This window comes from Phoxinus phoxinus, assembly GCF_949152265.1.
Source record: "Phoxinus phoxinus genome assembly, chromosome: 6".
Lineage (NCBI taxonomy): Eukaryota > Metazoa > Chordata > Actinopteri > Cypriniformes > Leuciscidae > Phoxinus > Phoxinus phoxinus.
Genome location: NC_136881.1, coordinates 7,352,846 through 7,379,820, shown reverse-complemented (window position 1 = coordinate 7,379,820; position 26,975 = coordinate 7,352,846). Strand labels below are relative to the sequence as shown.

The window sequence follows — 26,975 nt, the reverse complement described above, 5'->3', positions numbered from 1 at the left end:
TTTTATATTTTTGCTGACATGTCAGCGTAACTTTATACCATAAAATACCATATGCGTATTCCAAAATTTAAATGTACGTAGCATTTTTATTTTTCACCAGGGTATAATAACATATATTTTTTTTATTTTCCTCTGAACTTAACACAAAATGGCAATGCAACTACTTCTGATAGTGATACTAGGGTCAGTGTACATAAAATGATTTGAAATCATCTCACTGGTGTTCCCAGTGGGTTTCTTGCTGTGCATTGAAGTGGCAGAGGTGAAGATGGCAAGATTTGTTGGCAAGCTTCCGGGTCAGTGGCTGTAGCACAGGTGGTGAGGTCAAGGGTTGTCAGGTGGCCCCATGCGCAAGAAATCATGTTCCGGTGAGTCTGGTTTTCTATTACCATCACAGATATTACGGCTCCAGAACAGTACACTTGATTGCTAAGGCTTTCATGTACCTCCTGTATCTGGACTTTGCAAGGGGCAGTTTCTGACTGATGGATTATCCATGTCTTTATAAAGGTATAGGTTGAAGTCTAGGGCTCATAGAAACCAGCTCAAAGGTGGGGGCTGACAGCGTACTGAAGGTGATCTTTTCTGAGTGTCGTTTGTTGATCTGATCTGAGATGTCAATGGTGGAATAACACCCAGTGGCAGAAATAGTTATTCCAGCTGAATGCCTGTTGTGCCACTTTCATGCCAAGAAGGAAGTATGATCCCATTCCCTCCTGTCATTCATAACTTTACTCATCAGAGCAAATAAGAGCTAGGGATGCTAAAGGGTTGAACATGTTCAACCAAAAAAGGCAAGTTATGTTGTTGGGTCTACAGTAAATTAGACTGGAGGAGATAATTGGCCGAGTACTGTCTAAATTAATAAACATCATGGACTATGTATTTTACCCTCTCTTACTTGCTGAAATGAGTATGTTTTGTTTGTCTACTGTGTGCATAAGCATAATTTATATATATATACACTTTTTTTCTGTTATACCATAGTGTGTAGATGCACAGATTACAATTTTCTAGGCCGATTCCCATTTTTCATTGAGTCTGACTGCTGATACCGATTTTAGCCGATTCCGATTTAATTTTTTCTAACCACTTCACAGCACACACAAATATTTATTTTCTATATATTTTTTTTTATAAAACACATACTTTTATCCAAACTGAATAATAAAAACAAGTTTAAATGGGTACATTTTCTATAAATATTACTCAAGATTAAATTTAGCATAAATTTAAAAAAAAAAAAGATCAGTGTTCAAATATTTTATTTGCCTTTGTCATCATTAAGCACTCAATCTAAATGTAAAAATAAAGATAATGAGCATGTACAATTAAATATCCAATAACGACCAATACTGATTATCTAAAACATTTCTAATATTTGCTGATAACCAGTAGCCTATGTTACTGATATATTGGGCATCTTTACGTTTTTACTCAAATATTGTGAAGCAAGTCGACCCTGAAATTTCAAGACTGCTTACTACCTCCATCATTCTCCTTATACAAAAGTAATGGGGGTGAATGCTGGTCTCTTTTTTCCCCCTGTCTTGAGGTCCTTTTTTGTCTGTTTTTTTCTTCTGGATTGTCAGTCACACAGCTGTTCAAATCCTGGCCAGTCTCTGCTGAGTAAAAGCGGAACAGGGAACATTTTCTCTTCTTCTACCTCTTTGATGAAGTGAAAACAGCAGGCATTTTCACCCCCCCAAAAAATGGGATTGCTTTGGGACAAATAGCATTCATTCAGAAAGATTTATTCCGAATGCCAGAATAGCTCATTACTCTCTAATGTGTTTAAACTTCTATATTTATATATATACAGTATATATATAACGGTATATATATATATATATATAACCGTAGGACAGCAAACTCCCAAGCGTCATCTTCTAAATCATAATGCTAACAGCCATCATAAACAAATCATATAATCTTTGATAAACTGTATTTTGGAAATACAAATATGAATGAGCATTTCAGGGCTGTTGGTGTCTAATCAGTATGTGTGTTTAGTAAGCATCAGTAAGTATGTGTGGATGATCAGGATAAACTCTGGAGTCTGTCCATATCCTTTGAGATTACTTCAAAAGATCCATGAGGATGTTGAATTATTGATATGATTTTTTCCATTTCTTCTATTATTAAATTTGCATGACACTCCAGAGCTGTAAAACAAAAAGTAAAACAAAAAAAGCACAAAAAATAAATGAAAGATTACAGAGTGTTGCAATGATTGCAATGATTATAATGTAGCCTATATCTATAGTGGCAATCAAGTGTTTTCATTAAGCAACATTAGTATGCAGCATTATCAAGAAAATGGCAGCTCCAAGGTCAGGTTGTGTGGACAAATGGGTGACAAGATTGAAGAAGTGCTTTAATGGAAATATATTTTCACGCTCTGACCCTCATACCCTCTCTGATTAAAGCAATTTCCAGGCGCACACATCTTTTATGTGTTTGTTTGTGTGTGCATCTACCTGCAAACCTCTAGCTCTGCGGCTAAATCCTAACCCTCTTCACATGCTTATCAAACTCCTGCCAAACTGGAAAACCTCTCAGCACCTCAAGTACCAAAAAAAAAACCTATTCTTATGTGTGAGTCTCTATGATTAATTTCGAAACCTGGTCTGAAAGCGGGTATTTTTGATTAGACACACTGTATGTGTGCAGATGTGTACCTTTGCCTATATTCGTTTACACCTGAGATTGGTGTGGGCCTTCGTGTGTATGTGTGTGCGCATGCACCTGAATATGAGCGCGCCCGAGCTGTGTGCATACCTCTAATCCAGTTTCATCCTAGAGCCTCTTAAACCCTGAAGTGCTGCATTCACAGTGCAAAAGGGACCATCCAAAACATTGAGTGCGGCCACTACATTTGCATTGATTTATTAACTCCTCAGTGTATCTGGGACACAGTTTTAATATCTCTTGAATTGTTTGTGTGATATATATTTAGAACGTGACATAACTGGTTTATGTGAAGTTTGGTGCTCGCTCTGTTTTGCATCAGTGGAGATGTATTGCTTTGTGACTCAGTTACATGCCATAGATTCAATTTTCTCAGTAGGTTCAGTTACAGTGAGGTACAGTTTGGATGAGCATACATTTTACCTCATGTAAATTCAATTGCCTTTGGCCTCTTTTTTTTACTCTTCTCAAAGTATGGTGCTAATCCTTGGCGAATACCTCCTCCTTACCTGTTTATTTGTGTGTCACTGTTTGCTTAAGCTCAGTATTTTAAATCTGTCACAGCACCATGGTGGACAGATCAGCGTCTGTGTGTTTGCACAGCGTGTGAACCACGATATTCATAAGCCCCATTGTCGCTCGTTTATGTGTTTTTGAGATATCAAGCTGTCACCGCACAAGGAGGCAGTCATTATTCTTAACTCAGTCAGCGACTCCAGTGTGACAGTGTGCAGCAATTTCTGTCTTTCTCCCTTCTCCTGATCCATGCCCTTCTCTCTTGCTCATTCCTGTTCCCTCTATAGACCTTTTTCACACTTCCATGTTTGCAAAGCTGAAGGCTTCAACAGTAGGGTAAAGAAACTTCTGCTTTATCAGCAGCAGTGAGAAACAGCCGTTCTACTGTTTTCAAATGTTTTTCAGGGGTGACGAAACAAAGCAAAATAATTTCATGTTATACGACTGGATGAAAGCGATATTTTATGGTTTACAGGAGTACATACAGTGGCCTCAAAGACGCGCTTTTCTCTCTTATAAAGTCTCTTTTCTCTCTTATAAAATACATGTTATATTTGATATGTTTTAAAATGTAATTTTATTACTCCAATGGCAAAATTGAATTTTCAGCAACCATTTTTTCCACTCTTCAGGATCATCCAAAATCATTCAGATATGCTGATTTGGTGCTCAAGAAACATTTCTTATTATTATAGATGTGGAAAACAGTTGTTCTGCTTTATATTTTTAAAGGAGATATTTTTATAAAGCTTTATATAATTAAATCAATTTATTTTTAATAAACATTATACATGTTTTTACAGTCACTAATAAAATTAACTCATCCTTGCAGAATAAAGGGTAATTTTAAAAATAAAATCTTATTGCCAGCAAACCTTTGAGCAGCAGTGTAAGGCCACACACACACACACACACACACACACACACAGAGGTTTTTATGTGTGAAAACAGCGGTTCAAGCAGTTGGGTTTTTTTTTTATTAAGGAAATGAAAAAAATACAATATAAACAAGGCCGCACATAGCACATTAAACAACATTAGATAAAGACAGTGGCGTACACCACAAAAAAAACCTTACATTTATGAGTAAAAATTGTTCTATATGTGCAATGTTATTGTTTACTGTGTACAATGATGTTCCCATTGATTTCATGCTCGTATTATTCCATATACTTTCCATGGACATAAAAAACTCCCATAAAATAAAGGGATTTTCTAGTCCTAACCAAATGAACGTGAATGTATAATGACCAAGTGTTATGCAACAAGATAAATTGCAGATGTGAGTTTGGTGTAGATTTATGCAGTGTAAATAATGGCGGAGATGGAAACATTATGTCTGCAACGACATTAGGTTTGAAATAAAACGAGAGAATAATGTGCTGCGAGACGCCACAGCATCAGTGAAACATTAGAAGTAACATTTAAAATAGTCTCTTTGTAGTTGGCTACATGAAATCCTCACACCGTGCAGCTCATAGTTTTTTCCTCATTTCCTTGTTCCCCCCAGTAACACTGTCTGAGAATCACCTCACTATTTACCACGTCATGTACGTTGCAGATTTAAAATGAAATAAAGGCTTACAGAAAGGCTTACCATGTCTTGTTAAGCTTACCAAGGAAATGTTTAGGTTTTCTTGTAAAGGTTCAGCTAAGGTAGTATAGTTGATATATCAGAACTGACAACTGTCAATTGGCAAAAATGCAGGTGGAAGTACAATTACCTAACTATCAGAGTCGGATGTGACAACTGATGGTTTGTATTTCCCTGCGTTTCTTTATCTAACTTTCCTTTTCTGTCTTCCCTCCTACTCATGTTTCCCTTTCTCCTTTTCTTTCCCACCACCTGTTCTTTCTGGCTCTCTCTCCCTCTTGCTATCTCTCTTTCTTTCTCTATCTTTCCTCCAGGATGCCAGTTCTTCGTTTTTCCAGTTTGGGGCCTCCCTCCAGCAGGAGGCGTTGTTGATGCTTGCTATAATGGAGGAGTATGACTGGCACATATTCTCAGTGGTCACCACCAAGTTCCCAGGTTTCCAAGAGTTCATAGCCACCGTACGTGTCACGGTGGACCACAGCTTCATTCGTTGGGACCTTCAGGGCGTAGTGACGCTGGACGGTGTTGGCGAACCTGAGGACCGAGCCCACGTGCAGCTTAAACGCATCCAGTCACCCGTCATCCTCCTCTACTGCTCCAAAGACGAAGCAGCGCTGGTTATGGATGAAGCCCGTTCGCTAGGGCTCACCGGGGCTGGCTTTGTGTGGATTGTTCCTAGTTTGACGACAGGAAATATCGAACATACCCCAGAAGCCTTTCCGATAGGGATGATATCTGTTGCGTACGACGAATGGGATTATCCCCTGGAGAAGCGCGTGCAGGATGCTGTGGGAATTATCAGTTCTGCGGCCGCTGCCATGTTCAGAGAGGAAGGTCGAATACCCGACGGTACAGCTAGTTGCTATGGCCAATCTGAGAAGCCAGAGGTGCCGGCAAGTGCTCTGCGCAGGTAAGCTTATGGTTGCGTGCATGAAAATCTGTTTGTATAATGAAATGGATAAACATGCTCAAATGTAGAAGTAAACAGAATGAAATGTCTTTAAATGTACTATGCAATGGTAGTTCGTTTTACAAGCTTCTAACTCTGACTATCAATATGTTTCTTGTAATTCAATACAGCAAAGTGGCTAACATGGATTTTCAGAGTACATTATTCCACTCTGCAATAGGTGCACTTAGAAATGAGAATAGTACTTAAAGAAATGAGGAGTACTTTTGACAAATGTGTCAAAATAATGTTCAGTATACGAGTGGCCTAGAAAAACCTCTTTTTTTGTTCATAAGTGACCCTTTCATTGTAGCTGTCATGTTGAGATAACTTTGAATGAGTTATAAAGACAAAACTCTCTCATTTTTTTCCAGAGAACAATTTTTTTTCAACTTGCGTTGTGCACACTGGTCAGTTTGTAATATGGATGCATTTGGGAGTTTTGGGGGCAACAGAGAGGCTAATGCCATCGTATTGGTTGGTTTGAGAGACAAATATGGACAGGCGCACTGCACGGGGTCAAGGTCTGGCTGTTTAACATGGTCCAGTTAGCCTCTGATTGACTCGTAAACAATTGTGTCCGGAACTGAGTGGCTGTGAGCAAAGATGGCAGAATTCAAATTGCGTACTTCCGAGAAGACCGACCAACTGGCATTGAGATGAATGCTAACGGACAGCTTTCTCCAGGCATTACAGACCTCTACGCACTACAAGACACAAACTCAGCACCCTTCGCAAGGCACAAATTCGTGCACATGGTAACCCATATTTAGTCCATTCTAGACAACATTTGCACAGAATGGGGAAAAAAGAGCCAAACAATATGGATGAGACAGTGGTGGAGCAGACGTGGGCAGTAGCTAGCTGCCACTTTGATGGGTGTTTTTTTTTTTTGGCTTCGACTTCCCGCTGCCTCGCCCTCCTCTAGCGCTCTTTCTCCTGGAAATCTTATCGGCTGTTGGTCATTTCTGCTCAGAGACGCATCAAAGCACAAAAGTTTGCGACTACTCTGAGTCTGTCACAAGTGAGCATGCTATGAGTATCTGTTGCGATCTGAGGTTTAAAACATAATAGGGGGGGCAAGCAAGTCTTGTAGTGTGCGCTAGAGCCAGCCAAACATAAAGGTCAATAAAAAGAAACAGCCAACAGCATTTATTTTAGTTCACTGATTTAGTGAAAGGTCTCGAGATCAGTTGTTCTCAAATAGACTCTATTTAAATGTTTTAAATATTTTACGATATGATACACGAAAAAATCGTAATCAAACGATCGCAAATTAAATAGCCGCGTTGTCATCTCTGCGTGTCTCAGAAACCAGCTCTCTGTTAAGAGTGATATCAACTAAGATACTGAATCATACACATTTTCTACTATTAAAAATGTCTATTTAATAGACGTATCAAATAGTAGAACATTTGTATAATGCTGTATTTAAGTTACTTTTGCCAAGCTCTGATTTCTGAGAGATACACAGAGACGGCATCCCGGCTATTTGATATGCGCTCATTTCACCACACACATTCACTTAACACACTTATTATTGCTTTGTAATTTTATGCATATCGTGCTAGTCCCTGGCTCACCTGTTATCCAGAAAACACGAGGAGTGACGGTGTCTGCCAAATATTTTTTCTATTATTCGGCAGAATTTGTTATTCATTTTAAAGCCATTATCCGTGCCTTTCTAAATAAGGTATTCGGTTTTGTTCACATCCCTACTTAAAAGTATTTAAATGTAAAACTTATTACTGAAAATATAATAAAGATTATTAATAATATACTGAAATAATCTAGTAACTTAAATTAAAATGCTAAAAAAACACAAACTATCAATAACTAAAAATCGATTGTTTTTATTGAAGAACGTACACCTTCTGCAATCATAAAATTAATCATGGTTCATTTAATGTAATATATCAATACTCTTAGTTACTGTTAAAACAAGCAACTTTTTCATAATTACAGCAAAAATATCTGAAATATTTTAGACTATATGGGGGACCATTGTATATTGTGTTGGACAGCGGGTAGCATTGTGAACCACTGCTGTAGTCTTGTCAAAAAGTGGGTCGCAATACCATTTTGAGTGGGTCGTGCAGTGTGTAGTTGAAGAAACAACAACACACAAAAAAATTATAAGTATTTTTCTGATGAGAGATTTTTTATTTGAAAGAAATGCGTGAAAGCTTTTGACTACTGTGCTCGCGGCACACACTCTTCAGCTGCGCATCAGCTGCATGCAACGTCGTAATTACGTTGTTAATCATGAAATTACCAAAAAAGAACCAATAAATTATGTAACTGGTACGTTGTGTGTTAGCTGGGAAGGATTTGCGTAAAGGTATGATGTTCATACTATTCATCAGGATTAGTGTCCCTATGTTTTATTAACTGTTCATGTTAGTATTGTGTATTTACCATGGTTACTGAGACATACATTTGCCTGGTTCAAACTCTTTGAGTCCCGGCTTAATGACCATAGGAAAATATGGGTCCCATGGCCAAACCAGTTGAGAACCATTGGTCTATATCTTGTGAAACTGTGCAACTTGCATAACATAAACGAATGAAATAACTTACAATGTTCCTGTGAATCCTTAAAACTTTTAATGTTTGAAATGCATTTTTTCAAGTCTTACATATTTAACCCTTTCACCACCATTGACGGAAATGTCCATCATTTGTGAGACAAAATACTGGTGGGGAAAGAGTTAAATGGTATAACAGATGTCTTAATTATAATTTTAAAAGGTCTTAAATTTGGGGAAAAACAGGAATTGTCACATTTAAATCTAATTATTAAACTTCAAAAGACTGTCTTAATTTAACGTTAGCGCTGCAAGCTTTAAAGTAACAGCACTGCTGCACGTTCTACATGCTGGTTGTTTCAGAGCAGTTTACTTTGCAATCAATAAGTTGCGCACATTTATGCGAAGTGATTGCTTATGATATATTTTTTTATGAATTATGACCATGTTTTATGGTTTATACTGTAATATGTTTAAGATAGTTGTAAGAGTGCATATTTAATCTTTGGGTCAGTCAGATACTTTTCAAAATAAAAGTACAGGTGTATTTCGGTGTATTTATCGATGGTCGATTAAGCAAGTTCATCATTAGGGTGCATGCGCCTCATGCGCACAACACGTGACACACGAGGAAAAATTACGCAAGCGCGCCGTAGTTGTAAGTGCATTAATGTCTTCAACCCATGCAATGAATTATGTAGGCTATTCTTTTATTTCAAAACATAATAAAGCTCCAAACAAGGGATTTTACTGAACATAAGAACTACTTGTGTAAATGCCCCAGTGTAAGTACATAGAATACACAAGTAATAAGATCCTGGTTGATGATTGATTATCTTCCAGCGCGGTTTCAGCTGTGTGCTCATATTATATGGTGCATGGAAAATCAAGACCTGTCAACCTGAGCTAAAAACCAAACCAATCCAACCGCTCTTCAGTTGTAAAACAATGTCCAGTTGGTCTCTACACATCGTACCTCCCTACCATACCGGAGATCCAGTTTCCAATGGTTGAACTTTTAAATGGCGTTGGAAAAAACTGAGTCATGATCACAAGCAGCATGTCATGATACTCCGTGATCTACACATTGTTGTCTTGTGTTGACTTTGGGCTTGTTCGAGACCACCTGCTCTAAATGAAGATATATGATCTACTAGTTTACTGTTTTGCAAAGTTACAAACCAAAACGTGACACAAAAGCATCATGTGTATACTTGGTATACGTGCGTCGGCTGCGCTTTTTCATACAAATACATACAAATTTGTATTCTGCTATTTGAGACATTTTCAGCGATACATGACTCAAGTCTGTTATATACTATGATTTTACAGATCACATTTTCATGTAAAGCAGTTTATCACGCTATGAAAATAGAGCACTTCTAATATGTCAGCAATTTTTAAGGGCACTTGTTAAGTGATGGTCATATTCCCTATATTCACTGTAAAGCCAAACTTAAGCTTTAAAATTACGCATATTTTGTGTTTGTAAAGCAAGTGGTTAAGTGACATGATAACTTGCTAGCGGCCACACTCCGGATTTAAGAGGTTAAGGTTAACGATTAATTTAATTTAAACTATGATCGATTATGGAAATACATGTAAATTGACATCCCTAGTTTGGACATATTGATTTTATTTGTGCAGGTCATAAAAAAAGATCTCAAAAAGTCTTAAATTTGAAACTGCGAATACCATGTATGTACTGTTGCTTGAATTTCCTTATTTTCCTTTTCTTTTATGTCTGTAAATATTTTTTCTTTCTCGTTCTCAGCTTACTAAGCAAAGACAAACAAGGAGTTTTTTCAGGCAACACATTTTCTTGCTCCATTTGAGAGGTGCTGGGTATTTAAGGAAGCACAAAGATTGCTATTTTGGATCCCATTTAATTCCTCCTGCCCAGTTCCTTTTATATCTCAATGATTGAATTGGTTTTCAGTTCCGTTCTGAGCTGCGAGGGCAACCTTGTGATGTCTACATTGGCTATGAAGATGTCCGTATCGCACACGGTAGTGTGAAACAAAATCTACTGTTAGTTTAGATTGCGAAGGCACTTGCTGGTTTTTTTTTTTTCCAGAATGCACAGTTATCAGGAGTTGCCATGGGTTACCATCAGTAGCTGTTTGCAGCGTTGGTATCCGTCTGCTCCGAGTAGGTGTTCCTTTTGATCTCTCCCTCGTTGCTAAGGCTGTCTGTATCTGGGACACTGCAGACTCTTCAATGTGGGAGCATTTTGTATGACGCCACCATCCACAGAGCTAGAATTAACCTTCGAAATGCCTCCAAGAAAGATGGATAGATGTGTTGTGATACTTGTTATAGCCAAGTATACACATACAGTAATATGAACAGTGGTATTTTATATAACAGAATGGTCATTAAAGACAATTAGACTTGGTGTTGTAATCGAAAACGCTGGTGTAATGTTCGGTAAGATGTCAGTGAAAGTTGGAAAATATAAAACAGTTGGCTCTCTATCTTAAGGCAATCATACATATACATATAAACCGAAAATGCTGCATCTGAGTAGCAGGTGTAGTTCTGGCCCTTGTCCTTCTGTCTGCCCAGGGGCCAAACCCAATCCTGACTAAAGTACTGTATGTGTTGTCTTAATTAAGTCTGTTAATAATATCACACACACACACATATGTATAGCCTACATACAGCTGCCCTCTATGGCTGCAATTAGTCCCTATATAATATTACAGAATGTTGTTTGTAGATAGTAGAAATACACTGATATAACCTTTGGTCAGTACAGATTGTTATGTCATGGCTGAAATTATATGCAAGCAATATTACACAAGCCCATAAGGGTCCCACTTTATATTAAGTGGCTTTAAGTACTATGTACTTACATAGAAAAATAAGTACAATGTACTTATTGTGTTAATGTTGTATTGTAAAATACTTTTTCTGCTATTGAGTTGTGATACGGGTAAGGTTAGGGACAGGTGTGCTGATATGGGAAGGTTTAAGGGTGGTTTAAGGTGTAAGGGAAGGGTCAACAGTGTAATTACAAATGTAAATATAGCTGCAAGCAGCAATCACCGGGGCCAAGCGCAAGCAAGACGACAAGACATGCCAAAGTGGCTGGGAGTGTGAGACCCACTGCAGCAAGGAGCAATTAAAGACATTTGAAGATGAATTTGGGCAAAATGGTTGAAAAATCACATACAATAACTAAAAATATGATTATCACTTTCGACCAATAGGTGGCGCAGTTACGAAACTGATGTGATGTGGTCAGAGTGAAGTGACAATGACACATACAAAGTTTGGTGTATGTGTACAATATGTCAAGGCATTGCAGATATATATGTCAAGGCATTGCAGATATAAAGCCTGAATAGTCATTTTGGCATCATGCCTCAACTTTGCCACTGCGGTATACGAAAACGGTTTCGTCTATCGACACGAAATCCATAACTTTTACTCGGCACGGTCTGGAGATGACACGATCCGATTTTGGTGAAAATCGGACGTTCGGTCTAGGAGGAGTTCGAAAAAGTAGGTTTTAAAAGAAAATAAAGATGGCGGACAGGAAGTTTGGCTGACTATGGCAAAATTGGTATCTATGTTTTCAGCATAACCCAAGGAATCTATTGAGATCAGTGTCATTACTATAGGCAAATTTATTCAAAAGTTATTAGCATTTTTGGAAATTTCATTATAACTTTTGACCAAAAGGTGGCGCTGTCTCATAATCTTTTGAGTACCTTTAGGGCTTTGTACTGATGACCCATACTGAGTTTCGTAACGATACGTTCATGCGTTCATAAAATACAGCATTTTAGCACATAATTCAAAATGGCCGACAGCCAAAATGGCCGATATGGAAAAATTGGATATCAGTCAACTCAACATGACGCCCTGAATCTATCGAGACCACTTTTGTGATTTTTGGACAAACCGTTCAGAAGTTATAAGCAAAAATAGCCTTTTTTCATATCTCCAGACCAGTAGGTGGCGCTGCGCCGAAACGCAGCATGTAGCCTCAGGTCATGCTTGTGATGACATGTAGGAAGTTTGGTTTGAATACGATTAAGCGATGCGGAGATACAGCCTTATGTCTGTTTTCGCAAGCGCTACGTAAAATTTGTTTGCGCGTTTATCGAAAACGGTTTGACGAATCAACTTGAATTCCATAACTTTTTGTCCCCACAGCCTGAAGATGATCTGGTGCAATTTTGGTGCAAATCGGACAAACCGTCTAGGACGAGTTCGCAAAAGAAGGTTTTTTGGACAATTCAAAATGGCGGCCATATTTTTATGACGGAAAATGACGTCATAGGGTCCAGTCGAATCGTCGTGAGCTCAGGAATCAGAGGAAAAAAGAATTTTGTTGATAGGCCTTACGGTTTAAAAGTTATTAGCATAATATAAGTGAAACTTTGGACAGGTGGTGGCGCTAGAGGGAATGAGTTAGAGACACCAAAATTGGTGCAATTACTGTTGGGAATGTCCTCTATCAGAATGTCAAACCGGAACAACTTTCCCGCATACGCTTCTATGGGCTGCCATAGACGCCCAGTCGGAAGAAGCAGAATAATAATAAATATAGCTGCAAGCAGCAATCACCGGGGCCAAGCGCAAGCAAGACGACAAGACATGCCAAAGTGGCTGGGAGTGTGAGACCCACTGCAGCAAGGAGCAATTAAAGACATTTGAAGATGAATTTTGGCAAAATGGTTGAAAAATCACATACAATAACTAAAAATATGATTATCACTTTCGACCAATAGGTGGCGCAGTTACGAAACTGATGTGATGTGGTCAGAGTGAAGTGACAATGACACATACAAAGTTTGGTGTCAATATGTCAAGGCATTGCAGATATAAAGCCTGAATAGTCATTTTGGCATCATGCCTCAACTTTGCCACTGCGGTATACGAAAACGGTTTTGTCTATCGACACGAAATCCATAACTTTTACTCGGCACAGTCTGGAGATGACACGATCCGATTTTGGTGAAAATCGGACGTTCGGTCTAGGAGGAGTTCGAAAAAGTAGGTTTTAAAAGAAAATAAAGATGGCGGACAGGAACTTTGATTGACTATGGCAAAATTGGTATCTATGTTTTCAGCATAACCCAAGGAATCTATTGAGATCAGTGTCATTACTATAGGCAAATTTATTCAAAAGTTATTAGCATTTTTGGAAATTTCATTATAACTTTTGACCAAAAGGTGGCGCTGTCTCATAAATTTTTGAGTACTTTTAGGGCGTTGTACTGATGACCCATACTGAGTTTCGTAACGATACGTTCATGCGTTCATAAAATACAGCATTTTAGCACATAATTCAAAATGGTCGACAGCCAAAATGGCCGATATGGGAAAATTGGATATCAGTCGACTCAGCACGATGCCCTGAATCTAACGAGACCACTTTTGTGATTTTTGGACAAACCGTTCAGAAGTTATAAGCAAAAATATAAATTCTTCATATCTCCGGACCAGTAGGTGGCGCTGCGCCGAAACGCAGCATGTAGCCTCAGGTCATGCTTGTGATGACATGTACCAAATTTGGTCTGAATCCGATAAAGCGTTGTGGAGAAACGGCCTTACGTCTGTTTTTGCAAGCGCTACGTAAAATTTATTTGCGCGGTATTCGAGAACGGTAATTCGAATCAACTTGAATTCCATAACTTTTTGTCGTCATGGTCTGGAGTTGATCTGGTTCAATTTTCGTGAAATTCGGAGCAACGGCCTAGGAGGAGTTCGAAAAAGTAGGTTTTTTGGAAAATTCAAAATGGCGGGAAAACTATTATGACGGAAAATGACGTCATAGGGTGCAATCGAATCGTCGTGAGCTCAGGAATCAGAGGAAAAAAGAATTTTGATTCTAGCCCTTACGGTTCAAAAGTTATCAGCATAGACATGAGTGAAACTTTGGACTGTTGGTGGCGCTAGAGGGAATGAGTTGGAGACACCAAAATTGGTGTATTTAATGTTGGGACTGTCCTCTATCAGAATGTCAAATAAAATCAACTTTCCCGCAAGCGGTTCATAGGGCTGCCATAGACTTCAATGGCGGAAGAAGAAGAATAATAAATATAGCTGCAAGCAGCAATCACCGGGGCCAAGCGCAAGCAAGACGACAAGACGTGCCAAAGTGGCTGGGAGTGAGAGATCAACTGCAGCAAGGAGCAATTAAAGACATTTAAAGATGAATTTTGGCAAAATGGTTGAAAAATCACATACAATAACTAAAAATATGATTATCACTTTCGACCAATAGGTGGCGCAGTTACGAAACTGATGTGATGTGGTCAGAGTGAAGTGACAATGACACTTACAAAGTTTGGTGTCAATATGTCAAGGCATTGCAGAAATAAAGCCTGAATAGTCATTTTGGCATCATGCCTCAACTTTGCCACTGCGGTATACGAAAACGGTTTCGTCTATCAACACGAAATCCATAACTTTTACTCGGCACGGTCTGGAGATGACACGATCCGATTTTGGTGAAAATCGGACGTTCGGTCTAGGAGGAGTTCGAAAAAGTAGGTTTTAAAAGAAAATAAAGATGGCGGACAGGAAGTTTGACTGACTATGGCAAAAATTGGTATCAATGTTTTCAGCATAACCCAAGGAATCTATTGAGACCAGTGTCATTACTATAGGCAAATTTATTCAAAAGTTATTAGCATTTTTGGAAATTTCATTATAACTTTTGACCAAAAGGTGGCGCTGTCTCATAATCTTTTGAGTACCTTTAGGGCCTTGTACTGATGACCCATACTGAGTTTCGTAACGATACGTTCATGCGTTCGTAAAATACAGCATTTTAACACATAATTCAAAATGGCCGACAGCCAAAATGGCCGATATGGGAAAATTGGATATCAGTCAACTCAGCATGACGCCCTGAACCTAACGAGACCACTTTTGTGATTTTTGGACAAACCGTTCAGAAGTTATAAGCAAAAACATAAATTCTTCATATCTCCGGACCAGAAGGTGGCGCTGCGCCGAAACGCAGCATGTAGCCTCAGGTCATGCTTGTGATGACATGTACCAAATTTGGTCTGAATCCGATAAAGCGTTGTGGAGATACGGCCTTACGTCTGTTTTCGCAAGAGCTACGTAAAATTTATTTGCGCGGTATTCGAGAACGGTAATTCGAATCGACTTGAATTCCATAACTTTTGGTCGTCAAGGTCTGGAGATGATCTGGTTCATTTTTCGTGAAATTCGGAGCAACGGCCTAGGAGGAGTTCGAAAAAGTAGTTTTTTCGGAAAATTCAAAATGGCGGGAAAACTATTATGACGGAAAATGACGTCATAGGGTGCAGTCGAATCGTCGTGAGCTCAGGAATCAGAAGAAAAAAGAATTTTGTTTCTAGCCCTTGTGGTTCAAAAGTTATTAGCATAAACATGAGTGAAACTTTGGACAGCTGGTGGCGCTAGAGGGAATGAGTTGGAGACTCTAAATTCGCTATGGTGATACTTCAGGCTGTCCTCTATCACTGTGCCAATTTGTATAAGTTTCCCGCAAACGGTTCTATAGGCTGCCATAGACGCCCAGTCGGAAGAAAAAGAAAAAGAAAAAGAAAAAGAAAAAGAAGAATAAGAACGGGAACAGATACAATAGGTGCCCGCACCTTCAGTGCTTGGCCCCTAAATATAGCTGCAAGCAGCCATTACGGGGCCAAGCGCAAAAGCAGACGACGAGATATGCCTACATGGCTGAAAGTGTGAGACAAACTGCAGCAAGGAGCAATTGAAGACATTTGAAGATGAATTTTGGCAAAATGGTTGAAAAATCACATACATTAACTAAAAAAGTGATTATCACTTTCGACCAATAGGTGGCGCAATTACGAAACTGATGTGATGTGGTCAGAGTGAAGTGACAATGACACTTACAAAGTTTGGTGTCAATATGTCAAGGCATTGCAGATATAAAGCCTGAATAGTCATTTTGGCATCATGCCTCAACTTTGCCACTGCGGTATACGAAAACGGTTTTGTCTATCGACACGAAATCCATAACTTTTACTCGGCACGGTCTGGAGATGACACGATCCGATTTTGGTGAAAATCGGACGTTCGGTCTAGGAGGAGTTCGAAAAAGTAGGTTTTAAAAGAAAATAAAGATGGCGGACAGGAAGTTTGGCTGACTATGGCAAAATTGGTATCTATGTTTTCAGCATAACCCAAGGAATCTATTGAGATCAGTGTCATTACTATAGGCAAATTTATTCAAAAGTTATTAGCATTTTTGGAAATTTCATTATAACTTTTGACCAAAAGGTGGCGCTGTCTCATAAATTTTTGAGTACCTTTAGGGCGTTGTACTGATGACCCATAGTGAGTTTCGTAACGATAAGTTCATGCGTTCATAAAATACAGCATTTTAGCACATAATTCAAAATGGCCGACAGCCAAAATGGCCGATATGGGAAAATTGGATATCAGTCAACTCAGCACGACGCCCTGAATCTAACGAGACCACTTTTGTGATTTTTGGACAAACCGTTCAGAAGTTATAAGCAAAAACATAAATTCTTCATATCTCCGGACCAGTAGGTGGCGCTGCGCCGAAACGCAGCATGTAGCCTTAAGTCATGCTTGTGATGACATGTACCAAATTTGGTCTGAATCCGATAAAGCGTTGTGGAGATACGGCCTTACGTCTGTTTTCGCAAGCGCTACGTAAAATTTATTTGCGCGGTATTCGAGAACGGTAATTCGAATCAACTTGAATTCCATAACTTTTGGTCGTCAAGGTCTGGAGATGATCTGGTTCATTTTTCGTGAAATTCGGAGCAACGGCCTAGGAGGAGTTCGAAAAAGTAGGTTTTTCGGAAAATTCAAAATGGCGGGAAAACTATTATGACGGAAAATGACGTCATATGGTGGAGTCGAATCGTCATGAGCTCAGGAATCAGAGGAAAAAAGAATTTTGTTTCTAGCCCTTGTGGTTCAAAAGTTATTAGCATAAACATGAGTGCAACTTTGGACAGCTGGTGGCGCTAGAGGGAATGAGTTGGAGACTCCAAATTTGCTATGGTGATAGTTCAGGCTGTCCTCTATCACTGTGCCAATTTTTATAAGTTTCCCGCAAACGGTTCTATAGGCTGCCATAGACGCCCAGTCGGAAGAAAAAAAAGAAAAAGAAAAAGAAAAAGAAAAAGAAGCAGAATAAGAACCAGAACAGATACAATAGGTGCCCGCACCTTCAGTGCTTGGCCCCTAATTACATAAATTAATTACCGCTGTAATTACAAGCAGGTATTTTTAAAATATAAGTACAATGTAAAAGCATATATGTACACAATAAGTCCATTGTATCAAATTATTAATTTCAATGTTAGTACATAGTAGTTAAAGCCACTTAATATAAAGTGGGACCCAAATGGGTGCTGCTGTTATATACAATTATTTAAAAATTATATAAAAAGTTAGTTTCCATTCTCGAATTTGGTTGGTCAAGCAGAGTTCCAACTTTTTATTGTTTGCATAACTTCACTTGTCTGTGTTTGCGCTTTCTAGACATACAATCTATGTGTTAGTGGTGGGGTTTCAGTAAGTGATTTTATCAAAAACATTGATTAATTCTGGAATGAAACAAGTGAATGTCTTTAATGAGTGAATCATTTAATCATTCTTTTTCATTTGTATTATTATTTAATTTATTGTTATTGTTCAAATAAAAATAAAAATTGTATGAATTATATTTGAATAAATGACATTTAACTAGGGTTTGGTATCGTTTGAATTGTAATGATTATGATTCCGACTCTGCTTATCAATTTGGATTCTTATCGATTCCTAAATCGATTCCAACAAGGTGATTCTATCATTCACATTTATTCTAAGTCATATTACAAAACATATAATTGTAGCTGAATACCATGAACAAAAATCAACAGGCTAAAGAACACTTACACAAGAAACTTTTGCCTATGGTTTAAAAATACATTAGAAAAAACATCTAGCTAATAAACATTTCCAGCATTATTAAAGACAAGTGAATGTATTTCACAAATAAATAAAACTGAAGAAAGATATGACCGAAATAAACAGTGTTTTAAGATTTTCATGTATTTGGGTACAGAAACTGTAATCAAATGTAAGAAAAAGAAGAAAACAAACATATAAATAAAATAAATGTAGTTACAAAATTCATTCAGTCAAGAACAGCGAGTGAATTTTCTCGTTGTCTTTTGTTGTTTGATTAATGTTATTATAGAGACGGTAGCAGGAATATTAGGCTGCTGTCACTTTAAAGGGGTCATGAACTGAGAAATCACATTTTCCTTGAGGTTTTGACATATAAGAGGTCATCATATTATAAGAATATCCTGAAAGTTAAAGAACTGAACTTTCTTGTTTGTCCAAATTCAGCTTTTATTGTTATCAGGGTCAGCGAACGACTCGTTCTGGAAAGAGAGAAGAGCACAGGGTCACTCACTGGACTAAAAATTACATTACCCTCAGAAGGATCCTAATGCTAGGAATGTGGATATTAATATTCAACAATGTGAATGTCTCAGTTGAACATTATTTATTCGTATTTGGTACATTTCACTGGATTCTTTGGTAAGTCATTCCCCAAAAAAGCGCAGGCTTTTACGATATGAACTCGACAGTATTGCCACATGCAAGTAACCCTGTTCATTCTAATGCCTGATCTGTGACCAGTGATTTCTGATGTAATGATTCATGTAGCTACAGTCAGATGTTCTTTATCCTGTCAGTAAATCAAAGCAGTGACTAAACGGTCGACTTCACATTGTTTTTCTTAGTAGGGTGTAAATAATCTGTTATTTAAACTGGTTGAATTATATATAGAAAGCGATCAAAGAACGCTCCGTTTACAAAAGCTGGAGCTGTCAATCAAACACCGCGTGTTTATCAGTGACTGAGTTCTGGACTCTCACCAAATCTCCCGTAATAATCAACAAATCTCTTATTTATATTGTGTTTGCACGATGAAAGCATTCGTTAGTGTGCAGAAATCGAGTTCGCTGCATACTGGGATCTGGGATCGGCTATGCTCATCACTGCAACCTTTCATGCCACAATCTAAATATAATGCCATAGATCTAATTGTAATGCTATAATTATTACTTTTCACCAGTAGTTAACATTGAGAGCTGTAATAGCAAAAACGTGCTAAGCATTTTTGAGAGTGTTCCACGTGAAATACTAGCTATTTCATATGCAAAGCTGTTAGCCAATCACAGCAGTGGGCGTTTACACTGAAGTCTCACAACAGATCAAACAGATCGTTCAAATCAGAGGCTAAAATCAGGGTAGGAAAAATGCCTTTTATTTCTAAATTATGACAAGTTTTGAAGTAAATTCATATTAACAATATAAGTGCACCCCAGGAAACATTATGAAACAATAAAACAATGCAGTTCATGACCCCTTAAAGAGCTGCACGGATCCAATATATGACACATGCGTTTTCTTTGTCAACTGTTTGCATTCAAGACTCGGAAGAGAACTCAGTTCAGTATCGCATACTCTGTGCGATTGTGGTTTTGGATGTGTGCGCAGCACAGAAAACATTGCGCGAGTCTTCTTGCGTTTGAATGGTTTAAAATCACATTTTCTGTATGCGCGTTTTGGATGCGCACGCATCTTTTTGTATAGTTTTGCACATCCTTAGTCAATACAGTGATACAGTCTCTGTTATATCATGCATCCCTAGTTATGATGGGTAAACTTTTAGTTGGAGCGTTCTGTAAGTTCTGTCTGTGTTTGTGTTTATCTCACTGTTTGTTGTGAGCCCAACCCAGACCTGCTGTGCCTGCTCAAGCACAAACACAACGACTCCTTTCATAAGCACCTCCTGCAACATTATCACCTTTACACAGAAGACGCTGCCATGAGGCTGACAAGTCTCATGTTTTAAGCGCTTGAGTGATTTCACAGCCTAAGGCAAAAGTGTCTGCCTTTTGTTTTGCCAGAGATGTGGCAACTCCTTTACTCCAAATTATTCACAGTCTGACACATTAACTAAATGGCATCGATTACCATCAGCTCATCTTGAGTACTGCTGTTTTGTTTTGTTTCTTTCCCTTACTCAGGTTTAATTTAGTCACAAATGGCATACTGTATTTCTCACTGTACAGATTTTATGTTGACTTCATCTGGGGGCATTTTCCACGTTTGATATACTTTAAAACATTAAACACCTTAGCGGTAGCAGCGCTGTATTATGTGAGCACCGATCTGTTTTTCATCAGACATTTTCCTCCGCGCTTGCTGTCCTTTGATTCTGGCCTTGTTTACTTGCTTTGCTTGTAGGCAAGGCAAGATCTCTGAAAATCGATTCTGAAGCATTATGTTGTAGCTTTCCCTCGTTGTTGACCTCCTATTTATTATCTTTCGGCACACAAAACAACGTAATAACTGCTGGGCCAGTTCTTTGGTTGCATTGGATATGTCAGCCTGTGTATTATTACTGACAAACCTGTGTTCGCTTACATGGTCTGTGCTAGCGAAATGCCATTTAAAGGTCTCTGTTATTCAGTTAATAATTCATTATTTTTTGCTGAAAAATTATCATGAGTTTGGTAACACTTTCTATGAAGTCCATGCTTATAATGAATTATAGCCCCATTTATACTAATTTAAAGTATTACTATTCTATAACTATATTTATTTATAAAGACCTTTACTGCATTATAAGAACAGTTACATTTATATTATTTTTTATAATTACTTTTTGTCATGGTTTGGATTTTGTTTCTTTGTCTTGTCATGTGATTCCCTGTTTGTCATGTGATCCTGCCATGTGTCTTGTCATTCATCGTCGGATTATTGTTCACAGGTGTTCCTTGTCTTGTACCGTAATTAGTCTGTGAATTAAAGCCCTCATGTTTGCCCTGTGTCTTTGGCTGCGTTTACACTTGGCATTAACATGCGACCTGTATCCGGATGTTACATAGCCTACACATTGTAAAGACAAGTGTAACGCGTTTCTGATGAGAATGTTATCGAATATCGATCAGCGTGTCCTGGTCCAGAGGTAGTCGAGGACGCATTGTGATCGGATCTCAGAGTAATGTAAACGTAATCCAGCCATCGTGTCTGCATTCAGGTGGACGTCATATAAATCCCTGCCCAGTCTCCCCACGTGGCTGTCAGAAAATAATGTCCAGACGCAGTTTAGACAATAAATTAAACTTATTTGAACCTTACAATAAACGTCAATATTTAAAACAGTTTATTTAGACTTAAATGATACTGAGTGTGTCATTTTTCATTTTAATTGTGCAACATTATCTAAACGAGGCGATCGCCTGTACGATCACAGCTGTGATCAGTCATGAGATCTTAATGAAGAGCGTACGCTGCTTTGCCAGAGGAATAATGGGAATAAACGTTTTTTTTTTTATTGTTTTTTTTTATGATGAATGTTTTTATTGTTTCAGCATGTTTATTAATCTCCCACATAGCCTAGTCATTGCACGCTATAACCTTAAACCCCGATGATCGATGATGTGACTTATTTAACATGATCAACCCAGTTATTTTTGTATGATCAACGGAAGTATTCCTTCATTCAAAAAACATGACTGGAGATTGCACAGGAAAGTAAAAAGAGTGAGTAAAAGCAATTGGGACATTGCTTAATTTCTATCATCTTTACTCCTATTGCTGTCGTGCTACAGACCTAATTTAAATATTATGCAAAAACAGAAATTCGATCATTTATCCAGATACAGAGACTACTTAATATGAACAAATGTAAACATACCGTGTCCTGATTGGCTAATGATCCGATCTGCTTGATCGGATCATGATGATCGCATGTTAATGCCAAGTGTAAACGCAGCCTTTGTCTAGTATTCAATGTTGTTGTCCAGGTTCTTGTTCGTGTTCAGATTGCTATGCCCTTGTTTTATTATCTTTGATTGTGTTTTGAAGTAAAGTTGCATTTGGGTTCTCAGCCAGCTTGCCTCCAGTGAATTCATTCATAACACTTATAAGTCATGCATTTGCTTTTTCAATGTGCATGCTCATAATCCATTATACACTGATTTATAAATTATCTAATATAAAATCGTTCCAGAGACACTTGTTTGCTGTACCAATTAGTTATCAATTATGTCTGTAATGGCTAAAGTTTGCCTTAGAGGTCATGAATGGTAATTTTGAATCGTTCAAATCTATATCTCCTCAGCCATATCCATGGTATTGCTTATAGCAGTTTGAAATTATACTTTTAAAAAAAGTATATATTTAAAGCATATCTTCATGATTTCTTAACTATTTATTTTGTAACTCATGAAAATATATTTTATTTTACCCTATTTATTATAAATGTATTTAATTTTATACCTCTGTGTGATATTACAAAACCTTCAAGTCCCCCTGTAGTCAATAATTGTATCCCTTAAAACTCATCTTTGATCACCAAAATGACATATTTAAATGCTTTTTTCAGTTAATTTTTTTCATGCCTTAAAATAGCTTGAATGCAACTCTACACCCTCATTTAGTATACGCGTAACCATGAATATGCTAATTAGCCCCTCCTCCACTCACGCCAGCTCACAGATTCACTCGAGGTAAACGCTGCACAATGGTATCGCTCTTTACAACGTCAGACACATAACGGTAATTAATATGATTATCCTTTTGCCTGACTACATTATCAAACAGCTAATAATGTGTTGCTAAAGTTACACAAACTATGTTTCCGTTCGCCATCTCAGTCTGCCTTCTAACAATCATCAGAAACGCTTTGAACAACTCCGAACGTCAGTGGAGAAAGGCATAAAGTTCATCATAACATCGTAATATACATCATACACCCGCTATATTGCTAAATCTACCCCATTTTTCATAACAACAAAAAAATATACCGGGCTTCTATTGAGACTACCCTGCTAATGATATGCTAAAGCCCGCTGGCACGTTGACATAATTGTTTACAAGGTAGTTTATGAAGTTAGAAACACCAGCTTTTTCAAACCGCGTTTTTAAGACTTGAGTCTTTTTTTCACTGCAGTTTTAAGGAGAAAATATTCAGCAATGGTGTTGACTTATGAATTTGCACATTACAAACACCACATAGACGCATAAACAACATTAAAAACTTGTTTTTCACCACAGGGGGACTTTAATATATTGCAGTCTATTGCAATAATTTGTCACGATTAGCACAGCACTAACAAAGACCTGACCAGAGAAAGATTAATAGAAATTGCGGCTCCATGTGGAACTATCATCACCTAATATGCATTTAACTACCTCTAATCTCGGACTAACATTTCACTGTTAATTGAGATCATAAAGAGGCTCTGTGTACAGAAAGCCATTTGAAATGACATTTTATAAACCACTAACTGTCAGTGACATAATTAGTCATAAGCTTGCGATAATTTCTAGAAGACTATGGAAAATAAAGGTCACCCTGCATGTGTAGAGTCTATTACATTACCCCGTCTCTCTATTTCTTAATCAGTGAGATGAGATGCACAGAATGATGTGTTTATTAAAGGGAATACTATGTGACAGCTATGACAAAAATCCATTTTCAATTTGTGCTGTGGAAATTTCTAATATAAGAATAAGACACACTTACAAACAAACACGCACAACAGAAGCTGCAGTTGAGTAGCAGGTGTAGCTCTGACCCTGTTCTTTTCATTTCTGCCTGAAGCTAAACCTCATTTCCTAGTTATTTTCCTGTTTCTTAATTAAATTCAGAAGAGAGTATGTGTATGTTTGTGCCATCTGAGTAGTGCACAGCTGAGCTAATCTTTATTGCGCGTTACATGGAGAAGACAGAGATACAGTACCGAGCTTCTGTTGTTCAGTGGAGTGTATGTGATTGAAAAGGGCTGTGCGAAAGTATTCAGACCCTTCAAGGATTAGTTCACCCAAAAATTTAAATTCTGTCATTATTTACTCACCCTCATGTCGAGCAAAACCCGTGTGACCGTCTTCCATGTGACCCAGATGGAGATATTTTGAATAACGGGATTGCTTGCTCATTTCCATGCCTTTACAATGAATGGGGACTGAAGCGTTCAAGCTTCAAAGGATGCAAAAGCACTGTTCAAGTATTATAGTAGTAGTCCATAAAACTTGTATTCCAGGTTTTCTGAAGCCATATGTGTAATGATAATCTTCCCCTCCTGTGAACTGTTGAGTCAGACTAGTTTTGTGAACTGGATCAACAATTAATTGAAAAGATGCTGATTGTTTTTCCAGGAGATTTAGGGCAGATGTCAAGATATTAATTTCATTTTATTTTCCATGAAAGAATTTACAGGTTTGGAGCAACATGAAGGTAAAGTAAATAACAGACTTTTTTGAGAGAACAAGTTCTTTAACCAAACCGTATTTTTGCTTCATTTCAAATCATTCTTTAAGTATCTGAGACATTTTTACTTTTATCCACCGAAACACTAAATTAATGAGTTTAATGTCATTATTCTTTATAAAAAATGTAATATGCTGCATGCGTATGCAGTCCAATAAGTTGGAGATGCTGCAAGTTGACAAATTATATGGTTGCCAATTTAGTTAATTATGTAAAAAAAAATGCATTAAGAAGGGAATCACATTTAATCATGTCCCCTAACCCGTACGCTACACATATCTTTAAATTATCCAGAGAATATATCATCCAGTGTTATTTTAGTATTATTTTTATACCATTGTAGTATTTATTGATGCTTTGAATAAGCTTTTATATTTTCAGTGTTCATTTTGTTTTAGTAATTTTATGTGCTTTTGCAATTTGCAATTTTTCTGTTAATATTTATGTTTAGCTTCAAATTATTTTAATTTCACTTTTAGTTTGTTGTTTTAGTACTTCTTATCTTATGTGAATAACACGGCAACATTTATAATTTAATGTTTTATCTAACATTTATATTAGTTTTTTTTCAGTTGGCAAAAACATTTTTAATAGGTTTAGTTAATAAATTGCAGTTTGTTTGAGTTAAAGTAAACGTTTAAAAGTCAAAACAAATTTCCTGGATGAGGATGTAAACATGTACAACTGGATTATACCTGTGAGTCATTATAACCTTTCCTAGATAAACAAAATCGTCACGGTTACGGTATAATTATTCAGCTTGTTAATCGAAAGGACAGCTGTGAAAATGAAGACTAAAGAGCATTCTAAATATGTCAGAGATAATGTTAGACAAATGCTTTAGGAAAAGGTTAGAAAACAATGCCCAAGTCTTTGGATATCCCAGCGGTGTTTGTTCAATTATGAAGAAGTGGAAACTTATCACAAACCCCCCTAGACACCATCTAGAAAAGGTCATTCCTCAAAACTCTGCACAAACAAGCAGATATGTGAGAGAGGCCAGTGATCGCTTTGAAAGAGTTACAGAGTTCAGCAGTTGAGAACAAAGTAAAAGATGGAATGGGCAGTCAAGCATTATCATAGCGCCATATAGGAGGATGATGTTGCAAAAGAAACCAATTTGTCAGATTTTAGAATGTGTTTTTTTTTAAGGTAATGTTTTAATTAGTGTCTGAACGTTTTAGGAAAAAAAATAATTAAATGAATAGTTCACCCAAACGAATTAAAATTCTGTCATGTTGTTCCAAACTTGTGCAACCTTCTTTCTTCCATCGAACCCGAAAGGTGAATTTTTAAAGAATATTAAGGCTTTGAAAGGGAACTGGTTCTGTTGAGCTCCTGCAAAGTGCCTTTCAGGGCAAGTCTGTGCACTCGGTGGGCATATTTGCAACACCTCTAGACAGCCATTTCGGGCATCCAAGACCAAGTCATATCTACTTGAATGGGGGAATCCTGAAATCTCAAAAACTGCTTGCCGAACTCACGATTAAATAATATATTTCAAATTAGCAACAAAATTTTACATGAACTGCAAATGTTGTTTTTTTATGCTCAAAGGCTGCGTTCACACTGTCGGTTTTTGGCATTGACAACCACATTTACTTACAGGTGTGAGTCTGAAAATGTCCTGTTCAACAGCAGCTTGCAGTAGAGTCTGTATGCAACAGGAGTGAAGCCTGTATTCTCTTAGCAGTAACATAGCGACAGTGACCAAAGTAATATCAAAGATGGTGACATCCGTAAAACTGAAAAGTCTTATCACTTTTGACACGACAAGAGTCCATTCGAGACGCGAGTTCATCTGTCATATTTTTATTACCTGACTGCAGCTTTATATCTTGGAGGAAAGCAGAGCATTTGAGTCGCACATAGAACACAAATCTGACTGGAGCAGCTCCGGTGGAGGACAGGGACTGAATCTAAATCCTTCAGATGATACACAGCTCATATCTCCGTCGCTGTAAGTTACCGAAACCACACATGAAACCCAGCAAATGCATGGTAGACACGCGTTTGTACAGTGCAGAGCGACTCACTCGGACTGTATGATGTGACAGACAACTAGTTGTCCAGTCCGGTTGTGTTCACACAGCGCTGCTTTTCAGGCTAGACCAGCTTCTAACGGTGGCTGCAGAGATGTGATGATTTTACCAATTAGCGATTGGCTCTTATATTTAGTAGGGATGCACCGATTGATCGGCTGGTGATCGGAATCGGCCGATTTTCACGTGATCGGCCGTAATCGGTGACCGGCCGATCACTCTGACCAATGCCGATTTTTAAAACCGGTCTAAGAGAAGCGCGCGAGCTTCAAGCAGGAACGTCGCGCGAGCAGCAGTGAATCGCGGGTTTCGGCGCCGAGACTTTTGTAGCAGCTGCTGTGTAGTGATG

At 37.9% G+C, this 26,975-nt stretch overlaps 1 protein-coding gene across 4 annotated transcripts in view; it reads left to right on the top strand.

The window, feature by feature from the left end:
- grin2ab (glutamate receptor, ionotropic, N-methyl D-aspartate 2A, b) overlaps positions 1-26,975 on the top strand; it is a 106,210-nt gene that overhangs the window by 61,062 nt on the left and 18,173 nt on the right. For 3 of the 4 annotated variants that reach the window (XM_079615563.1, XM_079615561.1, XM_079615562.1), the window contains exon 4: positions 5,116-5,711. The exons of the other annotated variant lie outside the window; for it this stretch is intronic. In XM_079615563.1, the coding sequence (XP_079471689.1) occupies positions 5,116-5,711 (596 nt within the window). The remainder of the gene's footprint in view (positions 1-5,115; positions 5,712-26,975) is intronic. 4 annotated transcript variants of the gene reach the window in all.